This window comes from Acartia tonsa, chromosome 12, assembly GCF_053477335.1.
Source record: "Acartia tonsa isolate MP-2025a chromosome 12, ASM5347733v1, whole genome shotgun sequence".
Classification (NCBI taxonomy): Eukaryota; Metazoa; Arthropoda; class Copepoda; order Calanoida; family Acartiidae; genus Acartia; species Acartia tonsa.
This window is the reverse complement of record NC_137271.1, coordinates 25,960,233-25,981,952: the sequence shown is the minus strand read 5'-3', so window position 1 is coordinate 25,981,952 and position 21,720 is coordinate 25,960,233. Positions and strand designations below refer to the sequence as shown.

The window sequence follows — 21,720 nt, the reverse complement described above, 5'->3', positions numbered from 1 at the left end:
TAGCCTTTAGGGGCTCCGCCCCAAGACGGAAAGGGAAGTCCAACCCCTATTGTTGTTCTGTGTGTTATAACTATAAGTGCAGACATCAAGCTAATTTGTATTAAAGAATTTTACTAAAAAATCTAGAAAAATAAATTCCTAATTATTGGAGTTACCCTTCTTATTATGAGTTTTATGTCATGCATGCATGTCTGTCTTTTGTCTGTTTGTCTGCATGTACGTGTCGTTTTTTTAAACAATGGGTTTATGTTAAAAAAGGGAAATTTTTTACGTAAGAACCCATGAGAAAATATACAGGGAAAAAGCATTTGAACAAACTGAAATTAGATTAAATTTCAATAGTTCATGTCGACTGAATGACCTGAAATAAAAGTGGCCATGTCTGACATATTATCAACATGACTATAGTATTGGTTGATATCATATGAAGAGTCCAACATCAAGCATCACTAATAAAATAAATAGCCTAAAGCCATCCCAGGACATGCTCCTAAAATTAAGAACTTAATAGATTCAGTGACTAGTGATATCTTAACTGACATATACATTAGTCCCTGGAGAGAAAAAAGGCCTTTTTATCCTGGTAATGAGTCATATCCTCTTAGGAGAAATAATTAGTGTTCCCATACCCCCGCAATATTACTTGTTTTTCCATCGCGCGGCAGCCGCGTTAAACCGTAGACTTAATAAAGAATTGAATATATGGCTGCTAAAACTGGCAGTAACTTAACTATTAGCATACATAAAGTTATATTTTTTGTAAAAAAAAACAGCTGAAGTGCAAAATTAAAGAAATTTAGCAGACTCTGCCAGCTGCCTGAAGTCTAAAATTTTCTTAAATTTGCATTATTTAAGTATTAGGGAAAAAACTAATTAAGACTCAAACTGCAAAGTAAAGAACCACTTAGTATCTATTAATACTGCAGCCATAAACTACCCTATCGAAAAAGTTGTGTCTAAAAAAACACAACCCCTTACCCTACTTATTTTCTCGTCTATTGTGACATTTTCCAATGTGAAACAGTTTGCTAATTCTATATAATTGTGCAAAAATGAGTAAACACCAAAATTATTTAATGAAAATTTGAAGGAAATTTGACAGTAAGAAAATGGGTTAGTTAGACGAAAAGATTTTAATATAAGCAAACAATAGAGGGGGGAGAAATTCTTTATAAACAAGGATGACAACATTCAAAAGTAGCATAAATGACAATATAATACAATATCATTAATAAAAAGTAGTCATGCCTGAAATTACATCGACACAGGGATCTAAAGGGATAAGACAATGGCCGATAAATTTATATAAATCCCCAAAGATGATACACAAAATTACCTCTTCTCTAGGTGGTTGAAACGTTTGAAAACTTAACCTAAGGAAAAGTCCCCAAAGTTGTTAAGCTAACGAATAAGAAACCATAATACAAAAATTTGGGGACAAATCAATGTCACCTCTCTGATATCGATATGCTACATTTCGACTACATTGCTATAATAAAAGATGGTCTTGGCTGACATACAAACTACAGTCATATGTTGATATAATAACAACACAATGTTATGTCAGGGTTGTCTAACCTAATTCCATTTGAGTAACTTTGAAGAATTATAGATTTCATTTATAGATAACCCTACAAATGGGGACAATAATATGAAAAAACAAATTGCACAAACCATTTACTAAATTACATCAGGGAGGGAGGGGACATTGGGCTGTTTATCGCACTAGTCCCCAAAGCTTTATAACAACGTTTTCTTATTCGTTAGCTTAAGAACTTTATTGAATTTTGATTGGTCGGTTTAATATTAGTGTCCAAACAGTTTAATTACTTATTGTAATTTACAGTATGTTTAATTTTGAGTATCATCATTGGGGATGTACATCAATATATCGGCCATTGTGTTATATCTTTAGATCCCTTGGATTATATATTATCACTAGCGGAAGTATCAAGAGGAGGGAGGGCAGTAGAATAGCCTAAAACTATCCCTGGATGAAGTTGAAGTTCCTCTGAAACAGAGAACTCAATCGGTTTAGTGGTTGGCGAGCTTTTATCGGATGAACGATAAAAATACTATTTTATATAATAAAATACTGGCGACATAAACATAAAAATATTTATCAACAGAGCTAACACTTTATTTTCAGAAGACCTATCCCTAGCTATAAATCTGGGGGGTCTCCCTTAGTTCAAAATTTGATAGATTGTCCAAATATTTTCAATAACTATTATTATTTTAAATATGTAATTTTCTTAAAGGCTTAATCTATTTTCTATTACCCTGCCCTTTACTATAGAGAAAATTTAAACTAATTTTCTTTTTGATAATTTCAATATAATTTTATTTTTAAGTTTTACGAGTAATTTCTTCACCAGTTTAGTTTAAAACCTGCCTTTTGCCAATTCTTTTTGTCTGGGGCGATTTCTTTCTGGAGGGTGTAGACAGTTAACCCCAAAAAGAGTTTTTTTAAACTTTCGCTGTAAAGAAGAGCCATATTGGTCCAGCGGGTAGCAAGAATTATTGGTACATTCAGACAGACAGACTGACATCCTGCTACTATTATGTGAGGGATAGGTAAGGGGAATAAGGGATAAGTCAATGGCTAATAAATGATTTACATCTCCAATGATCATTACCACATGATGAAAAAGTTTGTACACTAATAGATTGAGCCAACCAATCGAGATTTAGTCAACTTTGGGTACCAGTATAATATAAATGTCCCCTCCCTCCTGCTTTTAATACGAGGCTAATGAGTTTATCATTACAAAGGCTTTCGTTAATAAGTGATGTGCATATTCTTTGAAGCGCAGCCAATCTACAATAACATTTATTTGTCTGTACGTCCATTTGTATACAAGTAAAAAATGCCAATATATGATATATTAATAATTCAAATATCTAATGGAAATGTCTTACTGTCAATATTAGAAAATACAGACCTGTAAAAGATATTTTTTCTAACTTAAACATAAATTTATCTATATTTACTGTATGATACTTTCCTGTTTTCTTTTTATTATATGTGCTTTATTAGTGGCCCATTTATTAAGTAAAAGTCTTCGTTTTGTTTTAATTATGAATGTTGTCATCCTAGTTAAGTAAAAGTTTTAATCTCATATGAAAATTTATTCATATCATGGTAAAATTCTTACACCTATCTATCTATCTATCCATCCTTCTATCTATCTATCTATCTATCTATCTATCTATCTATCTATCTATCTATCTATCTATCTATCTATCTATCTATCTATCTATCTATCTATCTATCTATCTATCTATCTATCTATCTATCTATCTATCTATCTATCTATCTATCTATCTATCTATCTATCTATCTATCTATCTATCTATCTATCTATCTATCTATCTATCTATCTATCTATCTATCTATCTATCTATCTATCTATCTATCTATCTATCTATCTATCTATCTATCTATCTATCTATCTATCTATCTATCTATCTATCTATCTATCTATCTATCTATCTATCTATCTATCTATCTATCTATCTATCTATCTATCTATCTATCTATCTATCTATCTATCTATCTATCTATCTATCTATCTATCTATCTATCTATCTATCTATCTATCTATCTATCTATCTATCTATCTATCTATCTATCTATCTATCTATCTATCTATCTATCTATCTATCTATCTATCTATCTATCTATCTATCTATCTATCTATCTATCTATCTATCTATCTATCTATCTATCTATCTATCTATCTATCTATCTATCTATCTATCTATCTATCTATCTATCTATCTATCTATCTATCTATCTATCTATCTATCTATCTATCTATCTATCTATCTATCTATCTATCTATCTATCTATCTATCTATCTATCTATCTATCTATCTATCTATCTATCTATCTATCTAGGCTGATGGAAGAGATCAGTATGAACGGCACCTTCCTAACAGAGATGAGGGCGAAGAATGAGGCACGGAAACGGCTGGTCTCGCAGCTAGAGTTTGATGTCAATATGGTGGAGAGAGAGGGCAAACGGCTGGAGGCTGACCTTAACAAGGTAGAAAATATTTTTTTAATCAGTTACTCTCCATAATTACTTTCAAAATAACAATTATAGCATGCTTTTTTACAACAAAAAAATGGTCTATAGTCATCCATTTGAGTGTAGCAATATATTGAATATATACCTGGCTTAGAGAGCCTTTATCTCATTAGGGCTATTGAATTAGTAAATTACTCAATGTAACTAAAATTAGGCATCAAAGAGACTTTATAGAAACAAAATCAGTAATTTTACTCTTTTTAAAATTTAATTTTATTTGTTTTTACAGGTGAAAACATTGACAATATCAGCAGATGTGCATAGGAGCCAAGAGGATGATGATAGCTCTACACACAGCATTAATTATCAGGTAGTTACATTGCTCATAAACCATAAACAGGACAAGAATGGTTTATGTCTTTTTAAAAACTAGAACTTATAAGCTTTGTTGGCCATGAACTAGTAAGCTTTGCAATCATATTTAGTTATTCATGTTGCTCATTAACCATAAATAGCAAAAACTATAGCAAAACTTATAGGATTTGTTGCCCATAAACCATAAACAGCATAGAAATGGTATATATCTTTTTTAAAAACTAGAACTTATAATCTTTGCAATAATTATCTTGAAGTGATGTAGCTTATAAACTATAACTAAAACAAGCCTGATATCTTTGTTGCGAAAAAATAAGCTTTTAATAATTTGAGTTAGATTTTTTTTAGAACAAACAACTGCAACCGCATCATAAAAAAAGATATTAAACACATTTTTTTTATATGTAATATGTTTAACATTAATGACAAAAGTGTATGGGAATGTCACGACCTAAAAACAGTTCCAACTAATACAAGTTAGGACTATCCGAGAAAGGGAATGAGATCAAATTCTATAATAATGAAATCGGACCTGATATAAAGGTCTTAATCAGATGTGTTAAAGAAACAAAAAAGCTTAAACAAATAAAGAAAACCGTTTTAAAAAAGCCAGTTTAAAATTGGAGAATCATTCTGAATTTTATCAATTAAAAGAATTTTAATTTCTTTTATTTCGGCCCCTCAATACGATGTATGTTTGTGCGTTACTGCACAACATTTAATCTATTTTCAGTAAAATAATTTCAAACCATTTCGCATTAAACTAAAGCTGTTGGATGTTTATGTGTATGTATAAAAAGATCTCAAAAACAGTTTAATTTATATAAGGAAGCAAAGCATTGGTTCTAGAGTGGTATTAGGCATTTTTCTGCAATGAAAAAAAAATATAGTATTTTCTGCCATTGAAACTAAACCTAGCTATTAGAATTATGAGAAAGATTGACTTTTTAACAATGAAAACATAACTTTTTTTTATAAAATGTGCGATGTATTTCAGCTGCTTTATATGACAAGCAAAGATTTAAGATTTTTTAAGCCGAGCCGTTCACAGCTTGAAGTAGCTAATTAATTTTTAAAGAATAAGAGACAAGTTTCTTGAAAAAACAAAAGTTAAAACACGATAGACAATTTATATATAATATGAATTTTATAAAATTAAGAAATGAAATGAAATGAATGCCTAAAAAAGGATGATAGTATCCATAAAAGCAAAGATCAACTAAACAGAGGGTCAGACAAACAATATAAACAAATATAGAGTAACAACGCATTAAATATTCAAAATAATTTTGGAATCCTAAAATTACTCAAATAAAGGATGCTTCATACAGACAGGCCTATATCTAAAGGCGTAATTATAAATATTCTTCGCTTTAAACATCATGTCATATAGTCCTATAAATCCAATAATCAATTACATATGATAAATGTATGATAAATTTAGAGCTGTTCTCAAATGATACAGGAATCATCATGCAAAGATATAAATGGAAAATTGTCTTCTTTTAACATTTTCAAGCTACTGTAGACATAATTAATATGTTTTGTCCTATCATTGAAAACTTTAGAAACGTATGAATGTCTGCCTTTTGAAGCTAAAGTTTTTAGGTCGGGAAAGAGGACAGAAACAAAATAATATTCTAATGACTTTTCCATCCCTAATTTTGTTCATCAGAATTACGGGAAAGACTTATTTATTATTGTCTTATCCCTCTATCCCTGAAAAAAAAGATAAATAGATTAGAGAAATGGATGTAAGATATATTTGGATATATTGACACGAGAAAAATGTCGACAAAGACCACATTTAATGGTCAGTTTGTTCATCCAGTAGAGGGGGAGGAGATGGGGTAAAATGGATTGGATGAGGGGTAGCGTTATTTTAGCCAGCTGCGAATATTTCTTTATCAGAGTACATGAAAATTTGGTGCAACATCCAAGTAATAATAAATCCATTATTACAGATTAAAAATGATGAAAAAGCTTTCTTTTTCTTTATCTTATATTTATTGGTTTTTGATAACAATCTTTTTACCTTTTCAACGTAAGATACATTTTTTATACATTTTCTATAGCTACACCAAAATTAGGGCATTAATGTAATTTTTAATAGAGAAGCATTTCTATAGTCAGGGTCGGTTAGTCCGTAACGGTTAGCTCTTTTAGTAAATTCAATCATGTTAGAATTGTCGTATCGATTTCAAACTTTACATTATAATTCCTATATCAATTAGGTACATATATAGGAAGTATAGCAACTCTATTTTCGTTAACCGAAAGGCTGGACGTCCATTTAAAACATGCTTTCAAAAAAATTGTATATTTTAATCTGATTTTTGGAATAATTAAAATCACGACGCTTGTTTACATTTCGTTAAAGTTACTAGTATGTATATTAAGAGATATAAGTTTTCCGGAATTGTAATGTAGGGAGTAGATTTGAAATCTGCATCAAATTTTAAGGATTTTTTATAAAATTCGTTTTTTGTATAATTCTTTATCTAAAAGCGGAAATACAAATTAGGTTAATTAATTTTGGCATCTGTGATTGGTGGATTTAAAAAATCTGCGCTCTGATTGGATGTCGTACATCATTCAACCAATTAGAGCGCAGGTAGTTTAAAATCCACCTATCCTATTGGTCAAAATTAATTAACTTAAAACGTATTTTCGCTTTTAGATAAAGAATTTTACAAAAAACGAATTTTATAAAAAATCCTTAAAATTTGATGCAGATTTCAAATCTACTCCCTACATTAAAATTCCGGAAAACTTATATCTCTTAATGTATATTACCCTGTCCCGTTTTAGAAAAATTTTGTTAAAATTTTTGCCCCCAGCCATAATATGGTTGATTTATGCAAAATAATGACCCATGCAAAATATTTTTTCTGTAATGCAAAAATTGCGATGGTACAAGCACTGCAAAATTTTTAAAATTTGCAAAAAGACCTGTTTTTAAAGCTCTTGTACCATCTCAATTTTAAAGATTTTTAAAAAATTTCAATTCTAGTGTGTCAAAATAAACCTGAAATTTACCAAAAAAAATGGGGGCAGTCTCAATTCTAACATATGAAGGACAAAGGTGTAGCAAGTAATCTTTCAAAGTAAAAATTGCCAGATTTCATACACAAATAATAGGGTTAGGCCGGATTGGATGGATACAGATATCCGGCTGATCTATAATTCTGGATATCAAGTATTTAGGTTTATATTGACACACTAGAATTGAAATTTCATAAAAATCTTTAAAATTGAGATGAAACAAAAGCTTTAAAAACGGTCTTTTTGCAGATTTTAAAAAGTTTGTACCATCTCAATTTTAAAGATTTTTACGAAATTTCAATTCTAGTGTGTCAATATAACCCTAAATACTTGATATCCAGAATTATGAATCAGCCGGATATCTGTATCTATCGATTCCAGCCCAACCCCATTATTTATGTATGAAATCTGGCAATTTTTACTTTGGAAAATTACTTGCTACACCTTCTTCCATTATATGTTAGAATTGAGACTGCCCCCATTTTTTTTGGTAAATTTCAGGTTTATATAGGCACACTAGAATTGAAATTTTTTAAAAATCTTTAAAATTGAGATGGTACAAGAGCTTTAAAAACAGGTCTTTTTTGCAAATTTTAAAAACTTTGCAGTGCTTGTACCATCGCAATTTTTGCATTACAGAAAAAATATTTTGCATGGGTCAATATTTTGCATAAATCAACTATATTATGGCTGGGGGCAAAAATTTTACCAAAATTTTTCAAATCCGGGACAGGCTAATGTATATCTAACTGTAGAAATTTAAATCTGTACAAGGGGCTGACAAAACTGGATTTAATCTTAAAATTTTTCATTTTATTTTTTATATTCGTGGAAAATTGTCTGTAATACGAGATTACACATGATTTTTTCACTATTTCTGAGAACCGGTTTTAATACAGCGGATATTGATCGGTTTCGAATTCAAACTGTAAAATACTTTTTTCCCTTTACAGTAATTCCGAAACTTCAAAATCTCAAATACTTTTTTTTTCAGGAAACCCAAATTTTTGACGGCAACAATTCGATAGAAACAATGCCAAGCCAATCCGTTCCAACAACAAAACTTGGCCCTTCATCTCCAACTGCCAGCACAGACTCTAGCACATCTAGAAGTGGCGGCAAAACGGTGCGGTTCAGCGATGCCGCACCACCAACCGCCGAATTATCAATCAGTGAAAATACCAAAACAACGCCGATTTCAAACGGCGGGGGCGTTACGGGAGCGTTGACCCGATTTTTTAATGGCTCATCGAGCGACTCTTCCAACGCCAAAACGTCGTCATCACCGACGAAAAGCAACCAAATCAATTTAACACAACAGCAACAAATTACACAAACAACAACAACAACCCAAAGTTCGCGCCAAGCAGGGAGGCCAAAGTCAATATTGAAAACAGAGTTGCCGGAATCTGACTGCAGCTCCGACACAGGGTTGTCGTCCCTCAGCGTCAGCTCGGACGAGGGCACTTATGCGTTGACAACTCTGGTTTAGTTTAAAAAAAAAACAATAAAATCGCGCCAGAAAAAGTTGATTGTTTACAAACAATATAGTATCAACTTTAAAGTGAAGAATACGGCACATAGAAGGCCGATTTTTAAAACATGGTTGTAAGGGGTCGTAAGAACCCCCCATTTTGCAACCTTTTGCACCACCTGCACACCACACAGAGCTTTTTTTGTTGTATTAGTATAACCTCTTTTCATATTCTAAGTTGTTTTTTATAAAATGAAATATTTTTGTTACTTTTTTTGACAAAAAAATGTTAATATCAAAACAGTTTTATATTTTGATATATTTTAAATAAGAGGCATTAAAACATATCTTTTCTGTACTGTATTCTAATGTATATTATGTTCTAAAATTATTTTATATCGCAAATTTACATGGTTTATTCTAAATTTATTTTCTAAAGTGTATTTTTGAACTCATCATAATGTTTTAATTTTTTTCTCTAGAAAATTCTCTATTGTTTTACTTTTCATTTAAAATTCATCTATGTTTATCTCTAAAATGCTTTTAATTTCTCTATACTTCAATCTATCTATGATCTTTATTTTTTTAACATTGGGTATCCGTATAAACTACAGACGAATGTCCCCTCCCTCCCTTGTAAAACTACTTCTTCCTTGTTAGAATAATCCTTTCTGTCAACATTTTATTATCGAAATACTGATATATACATCGATGTTATGTCAAACTACAAATTACTGCTAGAAAACTGTATCTACTATTCAATGCTATTTTGATAATGAATCTTTTACTATATAGGCATAACTAGTTGCTTTAGGGGAGGGTAGTGGAAGCCTTGGAAATAGCCTAAAACCAGACTTAGACATTTACAAAGGTCCCCTAAAAAATACAACACATTTGCAGCAGCAATTATATAAATAAAAACTCCATTTACAAAAATCTTACTCCTTTATATAAAAGTACTAGCGGCTACGCCCCCCTAGAAGCCTCTAGGAGCACTTAATTCGACCTCATCCCATTTTCATTTGAGTTTCAAAAGAGTAAAAAAAGCCAATTTTATTGGGGGGAGGAGGTGAAGACACACTCACCAAAAATAGTTTCAAACCTTCCCAGGACCTACAAGAAGCTTCATTGTAAAGGAGAACAATATCGGTTAAGTGGTTAGCGAGATCCTTCGGGACAGGCAAAAAACGCTTACTTCTTTATATAAAAGTATATATTTATAACATTCAGCGAATAGTTATGAAATTCCTCTTAGTGCGTTTATTATGATTCTAAACTGTCTTATGTAGGTTTTTTAAAACCTGCATAATTTGGTTTTAGCAAAAACATAAAAAAAGAGAGAATAAGATAAAGAGAATTTAGCTTAAATCACTGAAAAAAAAAGAACAAATCGACAAACAGACGTACGGACCCAACTTACTTATAGAAAAGCTTGCCTGCAAAATAGACAAAAATTTACAAATTTATGGCAAGGAGGGAGGGGACATTGGGCTCTTTATTACACTAGTCCCCAAGGTTTTATAATAACTTTTTTTCATTATTTGGGGACTCTCAATGAGTTTTGATTGGTTGATTTAGTTGGGTGTCCAAACGCTTCAACCTCTATTTGCAATCTACAGAAGATTTAATTTTGTGTATCATCAATGGAAATTGACATCAATTTTTCGGCCATTGTCGTATCCCTTTAGATCCCTAACAATACCTGCCAAGACATTGGGCTACAATGTATTCACACCCTCTGCACAAAATTTCTCTCTGTGTGAAACTTCCACGAAAGAGTTTGCTAATATTCTACCTTTAACTACCAAGGAGGATTTTTCACATTGGAGTTTTCAACTTTTTTCATTTTTAAAAAAAAGAAATGTTACCCTAGATTATAACGCAATAGCCCATCCTAATTAAACAATGGATTTCTAGCAGACCAAATTTTCGAATGTGAACATTTCTCCGAAGCAAAGATTTATCCAAAGAAAATCTTTTTATTTTACCTTTAAAAAAATACCTTTCGTCCCAGAATGAGTACATTTTTAAACCAATAATGTAGTCAAATTTTTCCATCACTTTGGCCCTTTTGGTACAATTAATTGAGCATTTCAAGTTGTACTTACTGCTGCTATGTCAGACGCGTGGAATATCTGCCTGCAACAGGTGCAACTAATTACCATGCACAGTTAGGACTTGCAAATAAAGGTCGCGGCTCATTTGGTTTGTTGTCTGCAATAGTTTGGATGGTATTGTCTATCAACCAAAGAGGTATTAATCATATATTATGCTTTAAAAACTATTTTTTATTGGAGAAATTCTCCACACTAAAAACCTTCCTGAGTATATAAAGTTTAGAGTTCAAACTACAGTTATGATCCGTAGTACCTAAAACTCAACTTTTTGTCAACGATAAAAAATCACATATATCTACCCATTTGTTAAACTTTTTTTCTGTTAAAATAGGTTAATTTTTCATTATCAGAGTATTATTACAATAAAATTGCAGGTTTCTAGTAGTAGTGTTTAATGTCGGTCCAAACGTCGACGTGAATATTATGTCAGCAATTACCACTAGTAATAAAATGCATTATAGTTATTGGTCGCATTGTATCATAGACAGCTTTCCGCGGATATTTAAATGAAAATTATACGATTTAAGCCGAATTTCATTTTCTTTTTTAAAAAATTGTCCAATTGTCTGTAATACGATGCTATATATGATTTCTCAATATGGCTGAGAACCAGTTCTAATACATCGAATCTAAATCGATTTCGAGGTCATTTTTACTTCAAAACCCAATTTCTGATAAATGAATTGTTTGTCTATGGTTTTGCCTGATTGATGTTTGGGCCTTGCACGATTTTTACATTTTCTATTGTACTCTCCCTCCCTCCTCTTTCTCTCTCTCCTCTCTCTCTTTACTCTTTCTCTCTCTCACTCTCACTCTCACTCTTTCGCTTTTCTTAAGAAATTCTATATAAGTTTTAGGCTCCCTTACTCACTTTTTCACTCTTCCTCTTTATCTTTCTCTCTTTATCCCTTCTCTCTCTCTCTTTTTCCTTTTTTTATTCTCTATTTAAATTTTCTTTTGTATACTTTTTCATATTTTTTAATGTTTTCATCCTTGTTTTTCTAATCCTTTCTCCTTGCCCTAATCTCTTTAAGATCATTAAAAAGCTGGGAGTGTGAATACAATTCCGCATCATTATATGATCATAACTGTAAATTATTAAAACAGCAAAAATTGTCTAAACCATATTGTCTTAATCAAAAGGCCATCATCTCAATCTTTATTATCTGCTATTGTGTCTTTTTTTTCAAATATGAAACACTACACGGATGCAGGGAAGGGGGGGGGACATTGGGCTGTTTATTACACTAGTTCCCAAAGTTTTATAATAACGTTTTTCTAATCATTTGCTTGACAACTTTGGTTTTTTAAAATTAAATTTCGATTGGTTTTTTAATTAAGTTTTGTGTCCAAATGTTTCAACCACTACGGTCATCTACTGAAGTAGTTATTCTGTTTATCATCATTGGGAATGTACATCAATTTAACGATTATTGTCTCATCCCTTTAGATCCCGTATACGGGTGTATTAATATGCGGAAGAGATGGCACACCATGTAAAACGCCGAGCATTTGATCAAAGTTGGCCTTTGAAAGAAAAATATTTAGTGGATCAACCATTTTTTTAATAGTCCTGTATTTTTTGTGTTTTTGAGAAATTTAAAATTCTAATTTCACATGTTAGTAGCATAGCTACTCAGTAGTTTAATTATACGTTGATGAGTTCTTTATATATATGCACTAAACAAGTGGTAAAATCTCTTATTTTGCCAGTGAACTAATTATAAACCCTCCCATTTTTTGTATTCCTCCCCTCCCTTTAAAGCTTTTAAAGCCCCCAAAATATTTAACATAATCTTATATTGTAAGATCTAATGAGGATAGGGGTAGTGTTTTGTATGGTCCACGAGTAAATTAAGAAATTTTGCCTCCAAAAATGTATTTTTTTTTAAAAAGATTTAAACCAAAAATGTGATTGTTCAAAAGGCTGTGAAACATTTACCTTTTAATTTTATTTTATAATTATTATTTTTTATTATTATTGTATAATTTTTGTATTTTTATCATAGATTATTAAATATATCATATAACAATAAAATCATCTTTTTTTTACAAATTTCTTACAAGTGAAGTTATATTATAATTTGGAATGTCATCCAACTTTTTGTATTGTAATTATTTTACATACTCAATCGCTTGCCAAATAAGTGTCAAAACCGAAATACATTTAGAAGGAAGATTTCTCCAAATTTTTAAAAGCAAAACTTTTCTATAATTAGGATCGGTCCGTCCGTCCGTGCTCCGTACGGAACGGATAAGATTTATCGTTAATTTATATATGTTAGAATTGTTCTATCGATTTCATGGTCATTTCTGTAGTATTTAGGTAGATTAATAAAGCATAGCAACTCTATAATCAGAATGTAAGTACGACCATTTTAAACATGTTGATTTATAAATTTTTAACAACAAATTCTTATTTGATATAATTCTCCGATTGATCTGATTTTTGGAATACTGATTCCTACGACAACAAGGTACAATATTATAAGCGAAGTCGTAAAAAGGTAAGTATCTCCTTAAACATCATCCTAAATTCAAGCAGTTTTTCAACAAATTTACCTACAATTTGTTTCGACTTTTATATGTTTAAATTTTGTATATTCAGTTCTGACACTATTAACTTTGTCCTGCTGATTCAGAACTTCGATTTTATGGATATTGTCATCCTTGTTGTTATACATAGAGGTTTTTAAAATTTTCCAAATCAATTTATTAAATATAAGGTTTAGTGGAAATCAATTCTGCAATGGCTTTATAAACTAAAAAAATCGGCATTTTCCTTCAAAGTGCCTTGTTGATCACAAACATCCCTCTCCTTCTTTTAAAAATAAATTGAAAATAAGAGAAAAGTTTGAGTTTGGGTACTAGTTAGCCACTCAGATTTTGTGTACCGCTGCAGGTATGGATTCCGCAGGGTTAGGGCCCCTTGAAGAGACTAAGCATATTTAGGAGAACACAATTAATGCATCGATTAACAGATACTAATACAACTCAACACTACATATTAGTGGCTACGTTGTTTCATTTTTCCATATTTATTGTGGGGGGTGGGGAGGGAGGTGTCTTACCACCCTGGCAAATAGCATGAAACAGAGCCCAATCGGTCCAGTGGTTGACCAAATCTAGACTTCATAAAGACAGAAAGACATCATTCTACTTCGTATCATTGATAGATTATGCTCCTAATAGAAAACCTATTTCCTAAATTTCGTTTTCCCTAATTGGCGAAAATAATTCGAAAAATTTGAGTTATTTTTCTGAACAAAATTTTCTATTGATAAAACAAATTATACTATTATTTTTACCAAAATTTAAATTCCCCAAATTTTACAATTTGTATAGTTAGAGCCTGAAATTAATGGATGGATAAACAACTGAAAATATATCCTATTATACAAAGTAGTAAGGTTTTTTGTCTGTAACTTAAGATTTCGATAATTGTTGAACCGATTAATTTCTCCATTTTATTGAAGCTTCTTATAGTTTAATGGATGGTTTTAGGCTGTTTCATTTCTTTATTAAAGTCTTGTTTTAGGCTTTTGATTTTATAATTTTATTTATTATTCGTAGAAAATTGCCTGTAATCCGATGATATTCCTAATTTTTCATTATGTCTGAGAACAGATTCGAAGCCATACTAAAATTTTTATACGTATCCCTCCTATCCATGAAAAATGCCAATTTTAGAACCTTATCAAACTAAGGAACAAGTTTTCTTGAAAACAAATAGTTGAAGACAGGTACTCAAAGTTATATTTGTTGGCTGAAAAAATCGGGTACTTTTATTAAATCTTGATAGATTGATTCAAATAAGCAGTTTCCAAACTTTTCTACCAATAATTTTATTTTTTATTGGGCCATTTTGTTTATCCTCATTGGGGATGTGTATTGTCCATTGTCTTATCACTTCAGATGCATAGAATATTACTAGTTTTGACGGTGATGTCTATGCGTAATTGGTTAAATACATGAAAGGATGGGACATTGGGCTGTTTATTACGCTAGTCTCCAACGTTTTATGATAACGTTTTGTTATTCAGTGTCTTAACAACTTGGAGCCTTTATAGAATTTTGATTGGTTGGTTCATTAAGTTATGTGTCTAAACGTTTCAACCACTTTTTGTAAACTACAAGAGGTATGATTTTGCGCATCATTATTTTGGGTGAACATCAATTTATCGACCATTATCTTATCCCTTTAGATCCCTGGTAAATTAGAAGATAAGTCCCCTGATCCCTGAATTAAACCTTAAACACAAGCAAATTTTAAAGGGCTTCTATTTTAGTATTTACTAAAAGGTATTCCAATAACATTACAGAAATATCAAATAGCAATTGTTCATTTTTACGCTAGGACAGTATACAATTTTTCAATAGAATATGTCGACTGAAGCTCTTTGTAGTGCATGTAGTGCATTATTCTAATATGACGTGATTTGCGGTTTTTCGGCCATAAGTTATTAGAATAAAAGACTATTCTAATACGACGTCATTTTATAGGCACTATGAAGAGTCGACGATATGGCATTACATAAAAGTGACAATTTCTGACATTTAATCATTGTTTTATAACTTTATAAATTGCTATTATATCGACTATATGACTTAGAATAAAAGAGTTCATGGCTGATATTATTGGCATGCCTTTTTTCATGTCAATCTACAACTAAAAAATAGAGAAGGAAGAAAGGGATCTTAATGGATAAAACAATAGACGATACATTGATATACATCACCAATTATAAAAAAACAAGCTTTTTGCAGATTAAAATAATTTGTTTAAAAGTTTGAACACTACTTGTTTAAACCATTTAATCATTACTTAACAAAAGTATCAAACGTTTTTAAACGAAAGAAATAACTTAAAACTTTGGGTTCCGGTGTAACTTGCAGTTCAATGTTTCCTCCCTTTCTGTCTACAGTAAATTGTTCTACTAAGTATTATTTTTTACTGTTTTCTAGTCTAACCGTCCAAATTGCCTTCTTTTGAGTGTCTCAGAATAGATAGATTTGCAGTAATTAGACAGCTTGGAATAGGAATAAAACCCTTTTAAATGCCCAAGTACCGTGTATATTATTTCTTTAGCATATAAGAAATTCTGTTTTTCATCTAACTGACTGTCTGTCTTATACCCTAAAAAACACACAAGGATGACAACATCCATACAAGCAAAGGTCTGAAACGGTAGGACAAACGAACATATACACTTGTAGTGTCAGAACTGAATAATCAGAATATAAAAGTATAAGTCGAACAAAATTGTACGTATATTTGTTGCAAAACTGCTTAAACATATGATGATGTTTAAGGACATATTTACATTGTTAGGACTTGATCATAGAGTTGTTTTGATTATGACATCGTATTTTGTTTTCCTAGGAATAAGTAATTAAAAATCAAATCATGATGATGATTATATCAAATACATTTTTTTGTTAAAAAGTTAAAAATCAACATGCTTGAATTGGACGTACTGACATTCCAACTACCTCAGGAATCACCTTCCAAAGTTTGAAATCGATAGAACAAATCTAACATGCTTAAATTACCGAAAAAATTACACATTGAAATTGTTAGCTTAAAAATCAAATGTAAGAAGTATGTTCAAAATAAAAGGGTTTTAAACCCTCTTGGAGAGTCTATTATCTTTTGAATGTCGCCTCTATGCGTTTATGATTCTAAACAACTAATTTGTTTTGTGTTTGGATGCTTTTAAAAGTCTTTAAAACAAGGAGAATAACAGCCTTACAAGCGAAGCTTTGAAAGTGAAAGGACAGACAAACAAAAATAACAAATAAGATTATCAACGCATTTAAGATTCAACATTATTTAGAAGTTAGAACAATAATTTCGTATAAATCTCTATCAAAATTAATTAAATACAACATGCTTAATATATATTACTAGAGTTGGCTCGATATAATTATCTCCCTATTGGCTAGTTTTCTATATGCATATCTATTTCTCAATAAATCTATTTTCCTCACCCGGCATTACTATCTAAAAGAAATTAAATATTTAATAATCTAAATGATTTTAAAAAGATTTTTTAAATTATATTTTTTTCTTTACATTACCATCACCAAAGGGTTAATGATGATGATTACAATTTTAGTTTAATATTTGAACACACAAAATGTCGCCACAATCGAATTCTTTTAAAACAGAGTTTTCTTAAATTTATTATATCATAAATTTAAATTTTCTTTTTTATGATTAGAAATTAAATACATTGATATAAGGTAAATAGCAACATGAAATTAAAAAAAGGAATTTATTTTTAATAAAGTAAAATAATGGGTCTTATCGTTCTGGGCAGTGAGAGTTTATTATGGATTATTGGAGCACTATGAGTTTTAAACAAATATTCCTTGGAAAACTTGAGCTCGTTTATAGACATTTATTTCCTATATAGATCTGACATGGATCTTGAAGCAATTAAGCAGGCCGTTTTGTACATGTTAAAAATTGGAAGATTTCATTAAATAAAAGTTATCGCAAATATACTTAGTAAATAATGGATATAGAATATACGTAAAAATATTGACAAGGGAAATTTGTCGTCAATTTAGGGTTGCTAACATGGAACTCATTTATTGGTCAATTCGTATATCCAGAGTGGAAGGGGAGTGGATGGGGTAAAGTGTGTGGATGGAGGGCATCGTTATTTTAGCCAGCTGCGAGAATCACTTTACTAGAGTAGATGAAAATCTGGTGTAACATTTAGTAATCTAAAGTAATAAGTCGTGTGTATGAAAGTCCAGTAAGATCTTGTAAACAGCTGGATCGTTAAGATTAATATTAATAGCTATAGATCAATTCCCTTAAAAGGGGACATTGGAATGTAAATCATACTGGTCCCAAAGGTTTTTAACAAACAGAGTCCAAACTTTTCCACCTTTAAATTTATTACACAGACGTGGTATATTTGTTCATCTTAATTCATCGTTTTTTGTCTTATTTTTTAAGGTCCCAAGTTTAAAGCAAATTAAAATCAAATGCTAGGAACAAACCTTAAATAATTGTGAAGGGTAGGGGAGGCTTTCTAAAACAATTTTGTGTTTAGAATATTTCTCCCTGACTCTTTGCAAAATATAAATATGTGAACAAATAAATCATTTATTAAATACACACTCACAGCAAGAGAGAGAGGGAGAGAGCGAGGGAGTTGGTGAGTAAGGGAGATTTAGAGAGAGAGGTCAACTGACCTTTGTCCTCTCTCTCCCTCTCTTTTTTTCTGGAATAAAAGAATTGAGAATAAATTTGGAGAAAAATATCCTGTAATATAAAGGTAGTAAGGATTGTAAAATATTGTTATTACATGCCCTCAGAATGCTTCAAGTTTTGACAAAGAATACACATATGAAAACTTCATCAAGGATTCAAACCTGACAATTAGTTAATGGAACATTTTTGTGCATTTCCTTTTATCTCTGTGTTTCTATCCATTGTAACAATACACCCACCTAAAATTATCCTCCTTTTGTACAAAATTATAATTCTCAAAGAGCTTGCACACATACACACACACACACACACAAAGAATTATATTCAGTGTTATCACACAAAAAATTAATCAATAAATTTCGTCTTTTACAAACTTTTTAACTATTAAGCAGCTATCCATTTCCAAAGATATTTTCATACCTTCCTCAAGAACAATGTTGTTGTTTGGTTTTCTTTAAGAAATTAGGGAATATTATTATTTTATAAAGGTCACCCTGTACTAAAACAACACGCACTGAGTGGCAAAGGTTGGATGATAGAAATACTTTGCCTTCCCTTAACTATGCCTTACTCAAGTGGTCCAGACATTTTTTGGACACTAAACTTTTTTGTGTCCACCCTGTTCTAAAAGACACACAGAGACATACTGAGCATTGAAAAGATGGCTTGAAAACCACACTTTGCCTTTCCCTTTAAATTTTGCCTCCTAAAAGGGGTCCAGACATTGAATTGGACAATACAAATTTTTTTGTGACTACTCTGTTCTTAAAGACACAGAAAGAAAAGATTATTTCGGTGGCATTCTTTGTTTTGAGAAAAATATCTTTACTTTTCCCATAATAATGTCTTCTTTCAAGGGTTTTGACATTTCTTTGGACAACCCAAAAAATTTATTTTTTACCAACCTGTACAAATAGAAACATGCATACAGTAACACTGCAAAGGTGACTTGAGATACATTCTTTGCCTTTACCTAACTTTTCAAAAGGACCAGCCATGCTCTTGGACAAAACAATTTTTTGTGACCACCCTGTTCTAAAAAGACACACACACACAGACACACAGCAAAGGTGACTTGATAGCCGCAACACTGAATGGTAAAAGGTAATTTGTATTCAATAGCCAACAACCCCAAAGTATCTTACCCCCACTCTACTAACGTTTTCACAAACCAATGGAAAAAAATACAATTGAAATAAGCGCGTTTAAGCAAGGTTAGGAAAGCCCCGCTGGAATAGTAACCCGTATGGATTGGACCCCAAAAATTGAGATCCCCACAGGGTCAATGATCATTTTGGTTGTAAATTAACAATGGGTTTTGTTGGTCAAATAATAAGTTTGAATGGAACATCTCTTCTTTACTACTTAAAAGTAAATAAATCACAAAAACAAGAGCATTACTGACTAAATAACTGTTAAATTCAAATAAAAAATTTTGCTACTTTATATTTTTGTAGGAAAATAAAAACTACTTTTCTGTGTGTTTGTATTGTTTCTGAAATGCCTATGTGTTCCCCTTTTCTTTTTGGTTATACTGTAATGCCTTTTAGGCCTATTCTTACCTAACCATATCAGGGAGGGAGGGGATATTGGGGTATTTTTTATACCAGTCCCCAAAGACTTATAAGAACGTTTTCTTATTTAGTGACTTTTATTGAATTTTGATTGGTTGGTTCATTTAGCTGAGTGTCCACACGTTTCAACCACTAATTGTAATCTACAGAAGGGGTAATTTTGTTTTTTTTCTTTTCATTTTGGTTATAATTTTATGCTTTTTAGGCCTATTCTTACCTAGCTAACTATACCAGGGAGGGAGGGGATATTGGGCTGTTTATTAAACCAGTCCCAAAACCTTATTCGTTTTTTCAACACCATTAGGCTATATTGAGTTTTGAGTGTCCTAACCCCAAATTGTAATCTACAGAAGGGGCAATTTTGTGTTTCCTTCATTGGGGATGTACATTACTTTATCAACCATTGTCTTATACCTTTAGATCCATGTAATCATATACATATACTACCAGCTGCGACCCTAGCCATTAGGGGATCGTTTTTGATAATCCTTAGGGATCTTAAGGGATAAGACAATGGACGATAAATTGATTTACTACTCCAATCACGTTGAACAAAATTCACTTTTGTAGATGAAATTGTTAATTTGTATAATCAAAATGAAATAAAATTACTTAATGTTTTTGCCTTAAAAATAAGGGAACATGATTTTAATTCTTTGAGTACCAATTAAAAACATGTAAAAAACTGTACATCTAAACTTCATAGATTATGGGTAAAAATATAAATTAATAATATAAGAAAGACAAATCAAATTTGAAGCCTAATTAAATTGATAGTTAGATAAATAAGGAGATAAATAGATGAAGAAAAAAAGAAAAAATAGGAAAATGGATGGACAAATAGATTAATAAAAATATATATATATATGCCTAGATAGATAGTTGGATGAATAGAAAGGACAGACAAACGGATATTCGGGAAAATGACATAGCTTCGCTACAAAAAAAGATAAACACACGCTGTCTTTAAGAGGTTGAAAACACATTGTTTTAAGGTTTGCCGACAATCTTGTAAGTAAACGATATTCAACCAATATAACACAAAATATATTTGCATTTTAGCTAACTTTCGCCTGAAAAGCAAGGATACATGCAGTATAAGGGGGTTAGAATTAGATTGCTATTATAATAAATTTATAGATGTAAAACCAGACAACTACCTGTGTCTCCCTTTTAAGAACCTTTTTCGTCTGCTAGCAAATTGTTTTCTGCTACTTGGCTGTGTTAATATTCCCAAATTTATTGGTTGATTTTCAAAGTCCAATTGAGAGTCGGTACAAGGTCCTTGGGATGGGGTCATACTGTTATTTAACCTCTTCCTCCTTTAGTGTTATACTCAATATGAAAAGCTTGGACGTCCCTGTCAGTGGGGAATATATTTCGACTAAGTAATTTGAGTTACCATTTTTTCCCTACTATTGAAGCTTCACATAGATCCTGGTATGTTTTTAGGCTATTTTGTTTTTGGATTCAAGTATGGGTAGGGTTTTTAGCTATTTTCTGACGATATAGCTACGACAACCCTTGTGGTAGACTATAAGAGTAGGTCTACAACTAAAAAAATATACCTCTTTTTGAGCAGCCTATTACCTATTTTAAGTGATCATCCAGAGAACCCAAGATCATCATCTGCTTGCAATAGGATGCAATACTCTAACGCCCACTAGAGTATACTGGGTTAAGTAACAGACAACCAACCCTTTCATTGCACAACATTTGTATGAAATATCCTAGCTGTGCATGCTAATGAATTGAGCTTGATTATAGACCAAGGCATTTCCCCCTACTCTAGCTATTTATGTTGCGCACCTGACATAGAAGCAAAAGGAATCTTTTTAACGTCTATAGTTACAACGCGGTGTCAGGC

At 31.3% G+C, this 21,720-nt stretch overlaps 1 protein-coding gene across 1 annotated transcript in view; it reads left to right on the top strand.

Moving 5' to 3' along the window:
* The window catches only part of LOC145333277 (uncharacterized), a 135,776-nt gene extending 122,708 nt beyond the window's left edge, over positions 1-13,068 (top strand). The window contains exons 11-13 of the mRNA XM_080178408.1: positions 3,905-4,052; positions 4,327-4,407; positions 8,452-13,068. Of these exons, the coding sequence (XP_080034534.1) occupies positions 3,905-4,052; positions 4,327-4,407; positions 8,452-8,949 (727 nt within the window). The 3' untranslated portion in view covers positions 8,950-13,068. The remainder of the gene's footprint in view (positions 1-3,904; positions 4,053-4,326; positions 4,408-8,451) is intronic.
* The last annotated feature ends 8,652 nt before the right edge of the window (positions 13,069-21,720 follow it).